This window comes from Seriola dumerili, unplaced genomic scaffold, assembly GCF_002260705.1.
Source record: "Seriola dumerili isolate Sdu_G_001 unplaced genomic scaffold, Sdu_1.0 BDQW01000149.1, whole genome shotgun sequence".
NCBI classification, from domain to species: Eukaryota; Metazoa; Chordata; class Actinopteri; order Carangiformes; family Carangidae; genus Seriola; species Seriola dumerili.
The window spans coordinates 1,659,910-1,675,801 of NW_019174404.1; the positions used below are offsets into that span (position 1 = coordinate 1,659,910).

Consider the following 15,892-nt stretch of genomic DNA (forward strand, 5'->3'; position numbering starts at 1 on the left):
TGTGTTCCTGCAGGAATTTGTCGTAAAGGCCTCACTGTGCCTCTCAATTTTCCCTTTACAGAGTGTGGTCAGTAAACACACTGAGGCCCACAGTAAGTTGAAACTGTCCAACGTGACAGAGAAAGACGCTGGGAAGTTCTGGTGTCGCGCCTCAAACTTTGTAGGCAAGTCAGAAAACGCTTTCTGGCTTAAGGTACACAAAGCAGGTAAATCCTGAGCGACCTTCACATCTGATTCTCTGCTGTGTCTCCTCCTCTCTGCAGGGCTCCTCTTGGTTGTGGGTTTTATTGGCTTACTGGCTTGCTAACGGCCAACACGCACGCACATGCACGCACATGCACAAACACACACATACACATACACATCTGAGTTTAAATGCACATTCACATTGTGTTAGCTAGTAGGTATCATCCATTTTAACACCTAGCGCCACTTTGTCTTCCTTCCGGATCAATAACAAAGCACAATATCACACCTTTAATTACTGCGACGACTTCAGAAGCCTCAACCTCGCTCTCCCACAAACCACCTTTACACACAAACACTCTCACACACACACACACACACACACACACACACACTCACACTCACACTCATAAAAGCACACGTAAAACCTCCCACTAGCCCAACACACACACAGACTGGCATTGATTTCCCCGGGAGTGCATTCTCCAGCTGTATTAATGTGCTTTTATATGAAAGCATGCAGTAGGACTGTGATTCATGGCTGGGTCTGGATGTCACTGTTCATTACTGAGGCCTCAGGAACCAGAGTCCCCCACCCCATCCCCTCCCAAGCCACATCAGATACTGGATTTGAAACAGTCTCCCCTACTGGTCATCACACCAACCATTAGTCAAAGGGGAAAAGCCACAACTGCAGCACTGCTCATTTTTGAGTAATTTCAAGGTTATTTAGAAGAAACCATAGTGAATCTTTAGGGTATTGCAAAGTTGTTTTTATCAAATTGATTGTAAGTTTGTTCAGCTGAAACAACAGGAAAATGTGTGCTATTCCCATTGATCTTCATATGAATATGATTTATTTATGGTTTATTTGAATTTATTTAAATAAATAAAAAAACAAAGGACCCAGAATCAATCCTTGAGGCACCCCCAGAAGAAAAAAACTTCAAGGTCAAAAGATACAAATGGCTTTCTGTTGAATATACAGCCAAAAAACAATGTTTGAAGCAAGTAAAGAAAAAAAAAGAAATTTCTCACTGTCAACATTTGCTGCCGCCGTCACACCCGTGCGGTGCCATTATTTCTGCAGACAAGATATTGCGGTGGAAGGATTTGCTTTGCTTTAGCGTCAGGAAAACTTTGCACTGGTTCAATTTAAACTCACAGTTACTGATGTAAGTGACAGAAAACTTTCCCATGATCAAAATCTCCCATCTTATCAGGTCCTCTTTGTCTGTCTCTGATCTTTGCATTGTGAATATTTCAACCTTCAACTACTCCGGTTCCAGAGATGAATGCCAGTACCTTAAAGGTGGATATGTTAAGGCAGATCACGGCACTAGAATAGAGAATAGAGAAATGAGCCATGATTCTATAAAATGCTTGTTAAATTCTCACTGGCACATTTGAAACCTTTTTTTTGTTGGGAAATTATGACTTTAAGCGTTAAATAACAGTCCACAGTTTACAGTTAGTTACAGTTTTGCCTGTGGCCTTAAGTTGAACCAACAAGCTTCTTTTCGCAACAGGGTGACGGTGCTGCTTTGGTGTTTTCAGGTGTTGGTGGTGGGACTATCAGCAGCACTGCTGACACCTTCAGATCCTCAATCCTGTCCTTTTCCCTCCAGGGTGTATTTGGTGTTTCTTCTAAGAAGCTTTGGGCTCATGATATCTCTCTTCTTTCTCTCTGTTCTCCCTCCTCCATCTTATACCTCTCTCATCCTCCACAGACGGCTGGTATTAACACTACAGATAAGGAGCTAGAGGTTCTCTTCTTGACCAATGTGTCTTTTGAGGATGCGGGCGAGTACACTTGTCTGGCAGGGAACTCTATCGGCTATGCTTACCACTCTGCTTGGCTGACGGTGCTTCCAGGTATATTCCTCCTCTCTCTGTGGACTCTTATCATCCATTTCTAACATCTCAAATGTCATATAAACTCCATACAACTGTGATTGTCCCTGTACTTTTTTTCTACAGTTTCATGTTTTGCTCAGTAGCACAATATTTAACAGTCATTTTCAAACCCAATTATCGCAGATTGATACTTGTTAACTCGTTTTTATGTGTGTTGAAACTGTATCATCATCCCTTTAATTTAACGAACCGAATGTGAAATCCATCCTCTGTCGAAAAGAAGAAAGTTTTAATCAGAGCAGATCGTCTGTTTAAATGTCTCAAGGCTACAAGGCAATTTCAAGACATTTATGTGTTCAGCATTCAACACGATAATTACCTCTCTGGGGAGGAGCATATCACAGGTGCAATTACCTGCTGCAGGATAAATCTACAAGTTGATTACTGTGCATGCATACTTTCAGTATACAAAGCCAAGTTTGTGATCTGTTTCTGTTTTGATTTATAGATTTTATCTCATAAAAACTGCTTCCTAGAATCCGTCCAGGTGAAACGTGCTACTGAGAAAAGCAATACCAGTTTGATGTGAATCCGATGTGCGCACTGTGCGTGACTGACTTCCTGTGTGTGTGTTTGTCCGTCTACCTCCTCCTCCCAAAGCAGTGAGCCCAGAGAAGGAGGACTACTACGCCGACATCCTCATCTACGTGACGGGCTGCGTGCTCTTCATCCTCGCCGTGGTCATCGTCGTCCTCTGCCGCATGAGGATGACCAATCAGAAGACGCTGCCCACGCCTCCCGTGCAAAAGCTCTCAAAGTTCCCCCTCAAGAGACAGGTAACAGAAAGTAGATACAAGATTCGTACAAGACTTTCCCTCTTTTTCTCTCTACCTGTCTGTTCAGTTTGAACAATCGTAGCCGAACGTGATGCAGCTGATGTTGGTAAAATAATACTGTGTTGAAAAAAAAACAAAAAAAAACTGCACCTGTAATCCCTGAGATACTTTATTAAGCAGTTTTTTAATTCATCAGCATGTCAGCAAACTCAGTTGGCTTCCCCAGGAGGTTTAGAGACATTACAGGGTTTACCAGGAGTCCTTGAATTCCTGGAAAACTTCCAGAGGTGTATTCAAGACGGACAAAACCGGGGTTGAGACAAATCAAGAACTTATTTAGTAAATTAACTGTTTTTCACCAAAGCAAATAGAAGTGCAGCAGGAATTTAGTTTATTTTGAAAAACAACCCCAACAGTCAAGTAGGGACTAACATTATTGACTCAGGAAAGAACTTGAAATTAGTTCTGGAGAGTCATGGAAAAACAGTGTAATAGTTGTGCATCAGTGCCACAAGGAGAACCCTGCTAAAGAATTTATATTTGCAATATCAGTCTGTTGAACTTCTATAACTTTCAAAGAAGAATGGCGCAGAGGATCGGACTCGCGCAGGACGGAGTGTCAATAAATACAGGAGGTTATTGTACGTCTGTCTGTCGAGGATCTCTCTCCTGTCCTGCTGCTTTGGTGACGTAGGGCGGACACTGGAAGGCATCACACCGGTGACATGTGTTCACATTTATCTTGGAGTAGATTCAGCTCAGGGATATTTATGCCCTCCTGTGACTGTCAGTGTTAGTTTTAGATTTCACTCTCTGTGTAACACACACTCGCCCCTCAACTGTTTGGAGAGAAACATAAAGTGGAGCAGCTGCCTCGGCACGGCCCGCAGTCTGCAGGACTCTTCACGTCATTGTCTCTCAGGGCCGTGTTCAAGGCGAACCTCCTCGGTCGAGTCTGAGCCGGATCCAAGACCGGCTTCAGACAGAAAGCAGACCAAGCCGAGACAAACCAGTCGACTGAAAGGATTGAGGATTAAAGGAATAGTTGTGACATTTTGGAAGTTGCAATTATTTGAATGAACTTGAAGCTGGAGCCAGCAGCTGGTTAGGTTAGCTTAGCTAAGCTTAGCTTAGCTTAGCTTAGCTTAACAAAAAGACTGGAAACAGGGGGAAGCAGCTGCCTACGAACAACTCTGTAAAGGTCACTAATTAACACGTTATTTAAGCAATATCACACGAGAGTGAGTGATGTTGTACTGAATATCAGCACGGCTGTGATTCGGTCACAGGTACGAGGCCTTGCTGCTCTGTCCACACGTTACCTCAGGTGTGCCCTGAAGTACACAGCCTTCTTCCCTTCAAACTCTTCTGACGACCAGACATCATTTCATTCAAACGTTAATTCTGGAAATACTTTCTTCTTTGCAAAGTTTGTTACAATCGAACATAGATGACGACCGTTAATGTAACGCTGATTAACGGTTAATAGAACACCTGTGAAGCGGAGTGATACATGTAGTGAAAAGTCCCAGTGCTGTTATACTCGTCCAATCAAATTACTTGGCCGGAACGAACTGTTGCATACATTTAATTTATTTCAAGAGGAGAAGTTTTGGTTTGACCTTCAGACAGAGCCAGGCTTTTGGTTTTTATGCTAAGCTAAACTAAGCTAAGTTGAGTCAATATCCATCAGTGTTTAGAGCAAATCTGAGTCAAAACAAGAGCAAGAAGCAGAGATGTCCAAGAAGGGAAAAAAGTTTTTCTAAAGGCCAGACTCGAGTACCTTCCCTTATCCAGCCTTTCTTTCTCCACACTAATGAATTTGGCCTCTCCTTCATCTTCCCCTCTCTTCACTCCACTTTACTCCCATGAAAAGACTTCTATCTGAGCTCCTGAGCCTCCATTTCTTTTCTTATTACTTCTCTGTCTTATATAATCTTCAGAAAACCATCAGGCGGTGCAGTGTGGCTTCACTCTTTTTTGTTCTTGTAGTATTTGTGTACAGCGTACAGGGCGGTACACCTTGCGATCGGACGCTCTGGATGTTACGCTGATGTGAAACGTCTGAAATGCAGATGAGTTTGTGATTATCCGTCCTGCCCCACACCCTGCTGGCCTCCCGCTGTGAGCAGGACACAGCTGCTGTGTGGCCGTTCTGTGCGAGCTCCGGCTTTATAATTGAAGGGTTGAGCTCGTCAAAATGCAAAACCCGCATTTTTAGGAAACTGTTGTTTGAAAGTCGTATAATTCAGTTCTTGGAAAACACGACTTTTAAAGCTAAAGTTAGCATTTAAGCTGGACAAAGCAAAGTTGTTTTTTTTTTGTAAACAGTCCTTGTTAGTTAAACGCAGCGTTGTTAAGTTATATCAGGTAGAAACTAGATGCTCTAATTGTAGCCTCCAAATCTCTGACTCTGCTGCCTTCATATACATGCTCTTATAAGGAAGTGCAGGGAAAGATCTTATTGCATTTTTCTGTAATCTTCGCTTCGTTTTTGTAAAGCTAATCTCCTGGTTCTCTCCTTTCATAACTCTGAGTAAATCTCCCATAAACCTCCTGGCATGTTCTATCAGATATTACTTTCATGCCTCTGAAATTGTGGTCGGGGCTGTTTTTTTTTTTTTCTTTTAGCTTCACAGCGTTTTTCTCATTTTCCTCCAGTTGAGAAGTTGAGGAGGGAAGTCTGGTAAGTGGACATGTTTGTTTCAGGACCCCACCTGAAGGGGCCGAGCTGGCAGACTCTGACACAAACAGATTCATCAAAAGCCGGGCCGGAGCCATCAGCACCCCCCACCCCACCCACACACACCCCCACCCCCCCAGCACTCAGATAAATGGTGTGAGGATGTCGGGCCCACGGGCTCGGTGGCAGGACCGCCGGTCTGGAAATGGAGCTGGCTGATGGATAGAGACGTCCATCCCACCTCGCCACTCGCCCCCACCACCCCCACCTCCCCTCCCCCCACCCCTGCATCCTCCTTCATTCGTCTTTGTTACCGCCTGCTTCCTCCTGCGCGCAGCCATAGGCCGGCTGTTTGTAAAAGTCACTGCCGGTGTCAGGAGTCAGGCTGTTTTTCAGAGAAACTCTGAGCGGCTGAAAGCTCTGACGCTGCTCCTGAGATGTGTGATGTTTGCAGCTGATTGTTGCCAAAAAATTCTTCATCTTGAGAAGTTATTCGATCGCTTTATTTATACTGAAGTTCAAACCAAGTTTAACTGAAGGCAGCTTTGAATTTTAGAAGTGAAATACTTTTTCTGTCCAAGCCACAGCTTGAACGTTTTCAGCATCTTACAAGAAAATGTTCATTTGAATTATATTTTCAGTTTCAGATCAAAAACCAATCAGACGTTTTAAGATTTTGACAAGTCATCAGAAATTATATTTGAAGATGAATTTGTTTTCTTTAGAGGAGTTCCACTTTGGGAGTTTTTCCCTAACTCATTTTGACTTAAATTTTTTGCAGATGAATATTTTAGTTCTCTTGGTAAAACTGTCTTTACAGTAAAATTAGATCGTAACTCAGAGATCAAGATGAAGGCTGGAGCACAGAGTGAGAAGCTTTGTTATAGAGTGCTGCAGGAATGAGTCATAAAACCAGGAAATGAGCATTTTAGCACCTTTCGGTTTCCCTCTGTCTCTTTGTTTAAACTCCCATCAGCTCGCCCTTTTCAGAGACTATAACAGTTTGTCTTTTGCACCCAAGCAGGTGTCCTTGGATTCCAACTCCTCCATGAACTCCAACACGCCGCTGGTCAGGATCGCCCGCCTGTCCTCCAGCGACGGACCGATGCTGGCCAACGTTTCGGAGCTGGAGCTGCCGTCTGACCCCAAATGGGAATTTCCCCGCACACGGTGAGAAGGAACAAAGAAATATTTCTCCAGATCTACATTCATCACTGACGTTTAAAAGCCTGTCAGAAGAAAGAAAACAAACAAAACAAAAACAAAAAAAAAAACATGGTGTGAGCTGTGGCTTTTTTCACGCTGCCAAGCAACATATTTCAGAATTGACAGATACTGCGCTGTTGTCCTTGTACCGTGATGTGCTGTGAAAACACGAGTGCCATCAATACGTCAAGGTCGCCGTGGCACCTGCCTGCACGCTTATTGTACTTGGCAAAACAAATCAGCCTCATTCAGAAGTCTAATTCACAGAGGAAAAAAAAAAAAAAGAAAACACTCCTCAGGTGTGCTCCAAGCTCTGAAGTGGTTTTGCTTTTGTTTCAGGTTAACTCTGGGTAAACCTCTGGGCGAGGGCTGCTTCGGTCAGGTGGTGATGGCCGAGGCCGTCGGCATCGACAAGGAGAAGCCCAACAAGCCGCTCACTGTGGCTGTGAAAATGCTGAAAGGTAAGTGACTGTGGAGCCTGCGCTACAGGAATTAATGCACAACCTTGACGGTGACAGCCAAGGTAGTTTTCTGTGATTTCCTGAAGGAAATCAGCAGCATTGTGTCCTTCCCGCTCCCTTTCTCTCATGCCTTCCTGTACATAGTAATTTACGTGGTTTGTTTCTCTACAAATGAAGCTCTTCATTAATTCTGCGGATCTGCTTTTTGTTTGTCCCAGATGACGCCACAGATAAAGATTTGTCAGACCTGGTGTCGGAGATGGAGATGATGAAGATGATCGGAAAACACAAAAACATTATCAACCTGCTGGGAGCGTGCACGCAGGACGGTGAGGCCACGGTGCACCGCAGACGAGATGATGAAGTCAGTAATTAACAGTGAGTCCTGACGGTGACGCTGTGATTTGTGTTTTGCGCGCAGGTCCTCTGTACGTCCTGGTGGAGTACGCCTCTAAAGGCAACCTGAGGGAGTACCTGCGGGCGCGGCGGCCACCGGGCATGGACTACTCCTTCGACACCTGTAAAATCCCCGACGAGCAGCTCACCTTCAAAGACCTGGTGTCCTGCGCCTACCAGGTCGCCCGAGGCATGGAGTACCTCGCCTCGCAGAAGGTCAGCCGCTACGACGCTGAAGTGCACGTGCACTGTCCTGATTTACTGAGCTGAGCCTCTGTGTGTGTGTGTGTGTGTGTGTGTGTGTGTGTGTGTGTGTGTGTGTGTGTATGTTTTTAGAATCAGCAGCTGTCCTCACAGCTTCAGCTTCAACTCAAAGGGTTAGGGTTAGTGTGAGTACAGTGAGATTTGTTTTATTTTTTATTATAAAGCAAGTCGAGGTTCTGCATTAAAGCTGAGAAGAGAGCCTCCTCTCTTCTGATTGGCTCACCGACCTGTTGTTGTTGCTCGAGCTGCAGAGAGAAGCCTGAGAGAGGAGATGTAAAACTACACTGAGATGGTTTTTGGTTCTTAAAACCCAAAAATATATACCATTATTTTACCATTTATAAACTTTCTAAGAAAATTTGGGAAATTGGAAAGTTTTCTGGAAAGTTACAGGTAAATGTAGTAAATAGAATTGTAATTGATTTTTTTTTTTCTCATAATCTAAATGTGGAGAATTCACAGATTACTCTTTGCAGTGTTAAAATGAATTTAAAGAGTCAGGACTGAAAGAAAAGTTTTACTCTCAATTTTCAGTGATTAAAGTCGGAATGAGGCTTTATGTTTGGAGTAAAGGTCAATATTCAAGTTAGAGGAGAGTAAGTGAAAGTTATCGTGTGTGTGTGTGTGTGTGTGTTGTGGATGTGCCTTTGATGCATTTGTACTTCTTCCTTCAGTGTATCCACAGAGACCTGGCGGCCCGAAACGTCCTTGTGACGGAGGACAACGTTATGAAGATCGCAGACTTCGGTCTCGCCAGAGACGTGCACAATATAGACTACTACAAAAAGACCACGAACGTGAGTCTCAGCGCATCAGTATTCTCACTCAGACAACTGGCAAACAGTCTCAGACTTTCACTTGCATCAAATGGCGTCATTGACGAGAGCAGGATCATTTTGCCTTTTCTACAGAGAAACAGTAACTTCAGTTTCTCATTCTTGAAAATGAGATTCTGTCAGTGTCACAGTCGGGTCAGAGGAGGAAAACTAGATCATACTGCTCAACTCTTCTAGGCCTCGACACTTTGATACTGATGTTATGACAATGTGAGGATGACTTCAACCTGTCAGAAGGTTTTTACACACAAGAAAAAGGAAATTAAACACATGAGTCACATGAATTTGATGCCCAGAGTTCAGTTTACTGAGATAGAACAGTCGAGAAAAACAAAACCCGTATTGAAGACGGGAAAGAGAGCGTACGTCAGGATTAACAATAACCAAGAGATGTGATATTTGTGAATTGTCCTTGAATCTTTAATACATTTTTATGACAGTAATGAAGCCTTTAGAGCTGTATACAGTAATTATACACACACACACTTTATACCTGGTGAATTAATGTGGCGCTGAAGTTCAGGTGTCAGGAGCAGGTTGAAGTCTGAGCATGTGGGTCCAGTGTTGTACTGTGGGCTCTGTACAGAATGGTTCTGCTGACCGAAGCGGTTCTGCTGTGCCTCTGTTGTTGCAGGGTCGTCTGCCCGTGAAATGGATGGCTCCGGAGGCTCTGTTCGACCGGGTCTACACGCACCAGAGCGACGTGTGAGTTTGCACAGACCGACGGCCACATGCCGACTGTCCGCTCATGTGGAGCTGCTGCGCACCGGAGGAATCCGGGTGTTGAAATATCGTGACTGAGCGCGTTAGCATCAAACGCTTGAGTTTGTGCGTGTGAATATGGAATCATAGCTTTCCCTCTCCAAATATCTCCCGCTCCCGCCGTCATCTGCGCTCTCTTGATAATCCTGAGCTTCTTGTGTATCAGTGGCTGCACATTCCTCGCCGCGTTTGTTCTCTAATCTCCCGACACGACATCAGAGAGAGACAGAAAAACACAACGAAGCCCCGTCATCTCACTGTTGTTTTATCAGTGTAAATCCAACCTGGCCCAGAACAGAAGGAGATAAGAGGGTCAGTGGATTTATCACCAGGTGCTCCCTCGCAGGGTTTTTCCACAACTATTCAAAGGAATCGCAGCAGCGGAGACGAACGCACCTTTTACCACCTCTGATTGCTCCCGTGTTGGCTGTGATCAGGAGGAGAGAGGCGCGTTTAGGCGAGGAGGTCACAAAGTCAATCTGTCTTGCGGTAGCTGTCCCCCCCCCCCTTAGACAGCTCCTCGCCCCCCTGCCGGCTGCAGCCAGACGCTGTGTCCCCAGCACAGCCATCCAAGCCAAACACGGGACCCTGTCAACACTGGCTCGCAGTGTGATTACACGAGACTGGGAACTGGCCGAGAGGAGAATCAGCCCGCTCTGTTATTTCAGCAGGTCTGGATTACAGAGTCAATCCTCCTGCCAGACCTCCTCCTCCCTTTATACAGTAGTCGCTCCGCAGCCAGTTTACTCTCACACACCCCGGGGGACTTTGACTTTTGACCTGTGATGGTTTTTCATGAAACAGATTACGCTTTGCGGGGGGGGGGGGGGGGGGGGGTTGGCTATTAAACACATTAAAGCAAATCGGACACGACCAAACGGCAAGAGAACGACTGAATATTAGCAAAGTGTTGCGTGCAGCAGCCACACACACACACGCACAACTGACGCCACAGATCATGCATCGGGTTCACGCGTGTTTCAGCTTCACAAACATTCACAGCTCTGGGGCAGAACTGGCAGCGACAACGCTCAGGATTTATACAGTTTCACACACTTGGAGCGGAGAAGCAGTTCACCTAGACGCAACATGTCGATCAAGTAATATAAGCTTGAATTCACAGTTTTAAAGGTCCTGTATTGTATAAAAGGCAGATGTCCATGTGATTTTTGATTATAAAGCAGAACTACATTAAGATTAAGAGGTTCTTAAAACCACAATTATATTTTCATATGGATAAAAACTTCAAATAAAACACAGGAAAAGTGTAAAATATGGGACCTTTAAACTCATATTGACGACATTGACCATTTAGTTCTTCAGCCAGTGGGTGTTTCCTGTTGCCGATATCATGGAGGTTGCAGAGGTGTCAGTCTATACAAAACAAATCTGACTGCAACTTTAGAGCGACGCACTAATCTGGTAAAAGCAGGAAATAATGTTGGTGTCTTGTTGTTTTTCGATGCAAGTGAGGACGTTATTTGTTCTATAAAGATTTTTTAAAAAACACAATTGACTTCTTCTAAAAACTTCAGCAAGGATAAAACTTCTCTGATTGGTGTTTGACCTCTCCTGTCCGGACACGTTGCTAGTCAGTGAAGTGCTCCCTGATCACCAGGGAGACGTTTGATATGATTAGCTGACAGAAAAGCTGAACAGACAAACACGTGTGTTCATTTAGACTTGTGAAAAAGAAATCACAAGAGAGTGAAACCCCCCCCATACACTGTGCATCTACATCTCAGGCTCGGGCATCACAGTAATGTTGGCCTTCGTTCTCATTCTCATTCTGTCAGCTCTTGTTGCCGCAGGTGCCAATGAAAAATTAAGTGTTTACATCTTTATTGCCTGCTCCTAATAGGAGCCTAATAGCCTGTGAATATTCATCCTTGACAACTTGCAGTGAATATAAACTGACTGAGTCTGTGACTCTGTTTCCTCTCCTCTCTGCTGATTCCTGCAGTCGTCCCTGAGATGCTCCTGAACCCAGTCTGACCCCAAAGACAGGATTTTGTTTGTGTCCAGAACACAATGATGTTAATGAGTTAGTTAGAGCTCTGTTCGGTCTGGGTGATTAGTCTCAGCCGCAGCTCTGTCTTCAGTTGCTGTTTTTGATGTCTCTCTTTCACCACAGTCCTCCTTTAGTCTCCGGCCTCTCTCTGTGTTTGGATAGTGGACTAACTGGCCCGGCCAGTAGCGCCTGTTCTTCACCCTCTGGACCGGAGCGTGGATAATTAGATTAAGCCCACAGTGAGAGGAGGGGTCTGATCCCGATTCACTGGACGAACAGCAGAACAATCCTACGCTGGGTTAATAGACCGCCCATTATCTGATCACCTTCCCTCATTTTTTAAACCTTTAGGAATAATGCAGCAGTTCACCAGAGCTGTTGCCACGGCGAGAGAAAGGAGGAGAGATGAAGGTTTAGAGCCAGCTGGCTGCGCGGTGACCAGTTTAATACGTTGTTAATATGTTTTTCTCTCACTGTAGGTCACAACATGTTTTCAACCACATTCAACCATCAAATCAAAGGGAACATGATAAAACCTGTGTCAACCTGTGCGCTCGGCCTTCTGGAGCTAGCACAAATACCTGGAGGTTTTAAAACGTGGATCATATGAGAGTCGTACACAAAGTTACCGAAAAGTTTTCTACAATGCGAAGGTGCTGCTTTCGCATTTTTCCAGATCGGTGCGAACGTGGCTCATCGGCCTAGAGTCAAGGATGCAGACAGGAATGTCTTCATTAAACTGATGAATACAATAACTGATATACTGCTGATACACACTGGGCTTTTTTCAGTCAAGGTCAGTCGTGTTTGAAGTGGCAAATGTGTATAATTTATCAGTGCAGCTCGTTACATCTGTGCAAAACAAGATAAAAAAAAGATAAAACTGCTCATATTTTATATTTCTGTTATTGTCAAATCTCACAAAAAGACCAAAAGCAGCAGTGAAGGTCTCCCACTTCCTGCCTGGCGTATCTCATTCCTCTGAGCCGTCCCGCTCCACTGTCGTCCGGAAACTATTAAAAACACGTCAGTGAGCTGCAGTCTTACACTGGGCGACATGTTCCTTCATTACGATCAACACGGGCACTGTAGTTTATTTAGACTCAATCCTGCCGCCTCTAATACCCACAGAGTGTCACGTCTGTATTAATCTGCTGCTGAAAATAGGCCCCAGTAAATGCACCATTTCCTGCTGTTTGAGTCATTTTTGCTTAAAACTCCAGATCCCAGCTGTTTGAGGAAATTACTGAGGTTCTTGTAAATATTTATCTCTTCAGTAGAAACCGATGGGCTTGAAGTTACGACATCTCCAGAAACAGACTAACACAGTGTTGGTTCTGGTCTTTTCAAGGCATTTGTTTACAATATAGAAAAGTATAGAAGGATAGAAACCAGCCTCATGATGATACAAGTTCTGCTTCATCTGATCAGAGACTGTCGGATCGCGTGTCTTCCCACCGCTCATCTCCGTATCTATTAACGTCTTCCCGTTTCTTTCTTAGTTTGAGATTTCGCTTGTCTCCTCTCCGGCTTGAGGGGAGAGATTTAGACTTTTCCAGATATTGACCCGCTGTCTGAGACAATGTCGAATTGACTCTTAAACTGAGTGCAGTTAACGTTATTAGGATCAATATTTCCCCCCAAAACAGATCGATGGGTGTATCTGAGGGAGGAAAGCCTCCATCTGAGCCGTGACCGCCTCAGGCCACGGGTGTCATTTGACCTCTGATTTGTATTCATTGTGTATTGAATTCGTCCTCTCGTGTTCAGGTGGTCATACGGCGTGTTGTTGTGGGAGATCTTCACCCTGGGGGGCTCACCGTACCCAGGGATCCCAGTAGAAGAACTCTTTAAGCTGCTGAAGGAGGGACATCGGATGGACAAACCCGCCAACTGCACCCATGAGCTGTAGGTGTTTTCTCACTTATAGGTTCAGTACCAGGTACTAGGAATGTTTTATCGTAAACTCGCTAACGTTGATGTTTGTGTGTTTCAGGTACATGATCATGAGGGAGTGCTGGCACGCGGTGCCGTCGCAGAGACCGACCTTCAGACAGCTGGTAGAAGATCACGACCGGGTTTTATCAATGACCTCCACCGATGTAAGTCTCCCTGCACAGCTGCTGCTCACAGATAACACGGAAACACCTGGAAAACACCTGGAAAACACCAGGAAAACACCCAACCCCTCGTCTCACTTTGACCTTGGCCGTAATTTCACTAACTACAAAAATCGTTTTACACATTTAAAGTCACGGGGAAAAACAGCAATTAGAGTCATTTTTATGTTACGTAATGATTCATGTCTCTGAGTGAAATAGAATATTTGGGCGATATTAAACTATGGGTGGGATTTTAATAAATCCAACGAGAGATCTGACTCAAACACACTCCTCCTGATATGGCTCGTAGTTACAGGAGCCATATTGGATTAGATGCATCTGTGCACACGCCCCCAAGGTCAACATGTGTCATTAACAGCATTTTAATGATTTATAAGATGATTTTATACCAAAACACTCAAAAATGATAAATTCTTTACATATATTGAGCAATTAAAGAGATATAACTGATATAAATATGTATGATATATAAAACGTAAAATGTTCAAATCAAAGGACGATGAACAGTAATGGACAGGCAGAGGAAAACAATCCTACATCTGCCTGAATAATATAAAACTATATTCACAATGTCAAAGAAATAGAACATTGTGTGGGAAATGCAGACACTAGAAAACAGTTATAAAACAGATTAAAGTCTGTTTTAAACACCTCAGAGCTGTAATTCTGTGCTAAAATAAAAGTGATGATACAGCAGAAGTAGATAAGTGTTCGCCTAATTATGTGACAACAGAGAGGGTTTGACCCCGACACCTGAGTCTAACCTCTGACCCCTCCTCTGACAGGAGTACCTGGACCTGTCGGTGCCCTTTGAGCAGTACTCGCCCACCTGTCAGGACTCCAACAGCACCTGCTCCTCAGGAGACGACTCGGTGTTCGCCCACGATCCGCTGCCTGACGAGCCCTGTCTTCCCAAACAGCTTCCCAGTAACGGGGTGATTAGGACATAGAAGCTGAGCTGGGAGGGGAGGGTGGACATTGACCTCCTCTCACAGTCTGTGACTAATAATCACCTCTCAGTGACTCAAGCTCCTCAAGATATGGAAATGAAACCTCCGCATGCAATACTTCCACAGTGCTTCAGCTCTTCGATTCGTCTTAAACTCTTGGTCGAAAATCCTCTTCGAGCGAGTTTTTCTTCCTCCTCCTCCTCCTCCTCCCCAACAGACTCTTGAAACATTGAAGGATTATTTTTTGCCGTTGAACCGTGTTTGTGTTCTTCTTTTCAGAAATGAAATTATATTTTTGTACTCGGGCCAGTCTTTTGTTACGGACAATCTGTGGGGTGAAACCATTCCGTGCCTACTCGGATAATAACCTCCTGACATGGAAGAAAAAAGAAAAAAAAAGACATAAAAGGATATAAGAGCAGGGAACGAAGGGCATTTGGTAAGTGTCTGGTTGGCGATCCAGTCGGCGAGGACCTCAGAGTTTTTATCCTCTCGTCTGCACGGAGCCCAGAGATCGCCACGAAAAAGTTTGCGATCGGAAAAACGAAAAAAATCTGTTGACAAGATACCAGCAAACGACGGGACTCGTTCTTCCGGAGATCCTCAGTAACTTGTCTCGACCTTCACAGAAGATGTTCAGCAGCAGCAGGAGGGATTACATGAGCGTACACGTGTTTTTCTCATGAATTCGTACACCATCGTCACGTTTTAGCATCCCGGAAAAAAAACAACAACATTTGTGATAATCATGGAACAAATTCCTCATCGAAGGTGAGGTGAAGTTTCAGGGCCATTCAGTAATAAGTACAATGAGGTTCGGAGGGTTTTTTTTTTTTTTTTTATGTATCTAGAAAATGATTTATTGTAAATATATAAATGCAAATATGTATCATATTGCTGTCCACAGCCATGTACTTAAAAGACAAAAAATTACATTTTTTAAAATATTTGTTTTAGGATGGAAGCATTGCAATCTAGAAGACACTGTCATGAACGTGTAAGACATTTAATCATTTAAAGTGATACAGAAAAGGTTTATTTGAATAATTAACGTGTATATTTGTAAAGATATTTATAGACTTAACATGTGGTTCTTAAGTTCGAAAGGTCTAGTTTAGGATTTTAGTACTGTACGCAAAGATTTTTATTTCAATTTTTTTGTAACTTATTTTACAACAAAACTGCGACGTTATTTTCACAACTGGCAGACTCCTCTAGTTTTTGATCCATCGGTTTTTTTCTTTTTCTTTTTTCTTTTTTTTTTTTTTTTGGTTTGTTTACAGTTTTAAAAAAAAAAAAAAAAAAAGAAAAGAATGTATGA

General features: G+C 43.8%; 1 protein-coding gene across 1 annotated transcript in view; it reads left to right on the plus strand.

The window, feature by feature from the left end:
* The window catches only part of fgfr3 (fibroblast growth factor receptor 3), a 69,824-nt gene extending 55,253 nt beyond the window's left edge, over window positions 1–14,571 (plus strand). The window contains exons 7-17 of the mRNA XM_022751305.1: window positions 1,917–2,061; window positions 2,704–2,879; window positions 6,584–6,732; window positions 7,108–7,229; window positions 7,448–7,558; window positions 7,651–7,841; window positions 8,564–8,686; window positions 9,360–9,430; window positions 13,269–13,406; window positions 13,495–13,600; window positions 14,407–14,571. Coding sequence (XP_022607026.1) covers window positions 1,917–2,061; window positions 2,704–2,879; window positions 6,584–6,732; window positions 7,108–7,229; window positions 7,448–7,558; window positions 7,651–7,841; window positions 8,564–8,686; window positions 9,360–9,430; window positions 13,269–13,406; window positions 13,495–13,600; window positions 14,407–14,571 — 1,497 coding nt within the window. The remainder of the gene's footprint in view (window positions 1–1,916; window positions 2,062–2,703; window positions 2,880–6,583; window positions 6,733–7,107; window positions 7,230–7,447; window positions 7,559–7,650; window positions 7,842–8,563; window positions 8,687–9,359; window positions 9,431–13,268; window positions 13,407–13,494; window positions 13,601–14,406) is intronic.
* Window positions 14,572–15,892: the final 1,321 nt, after the last annotated feature.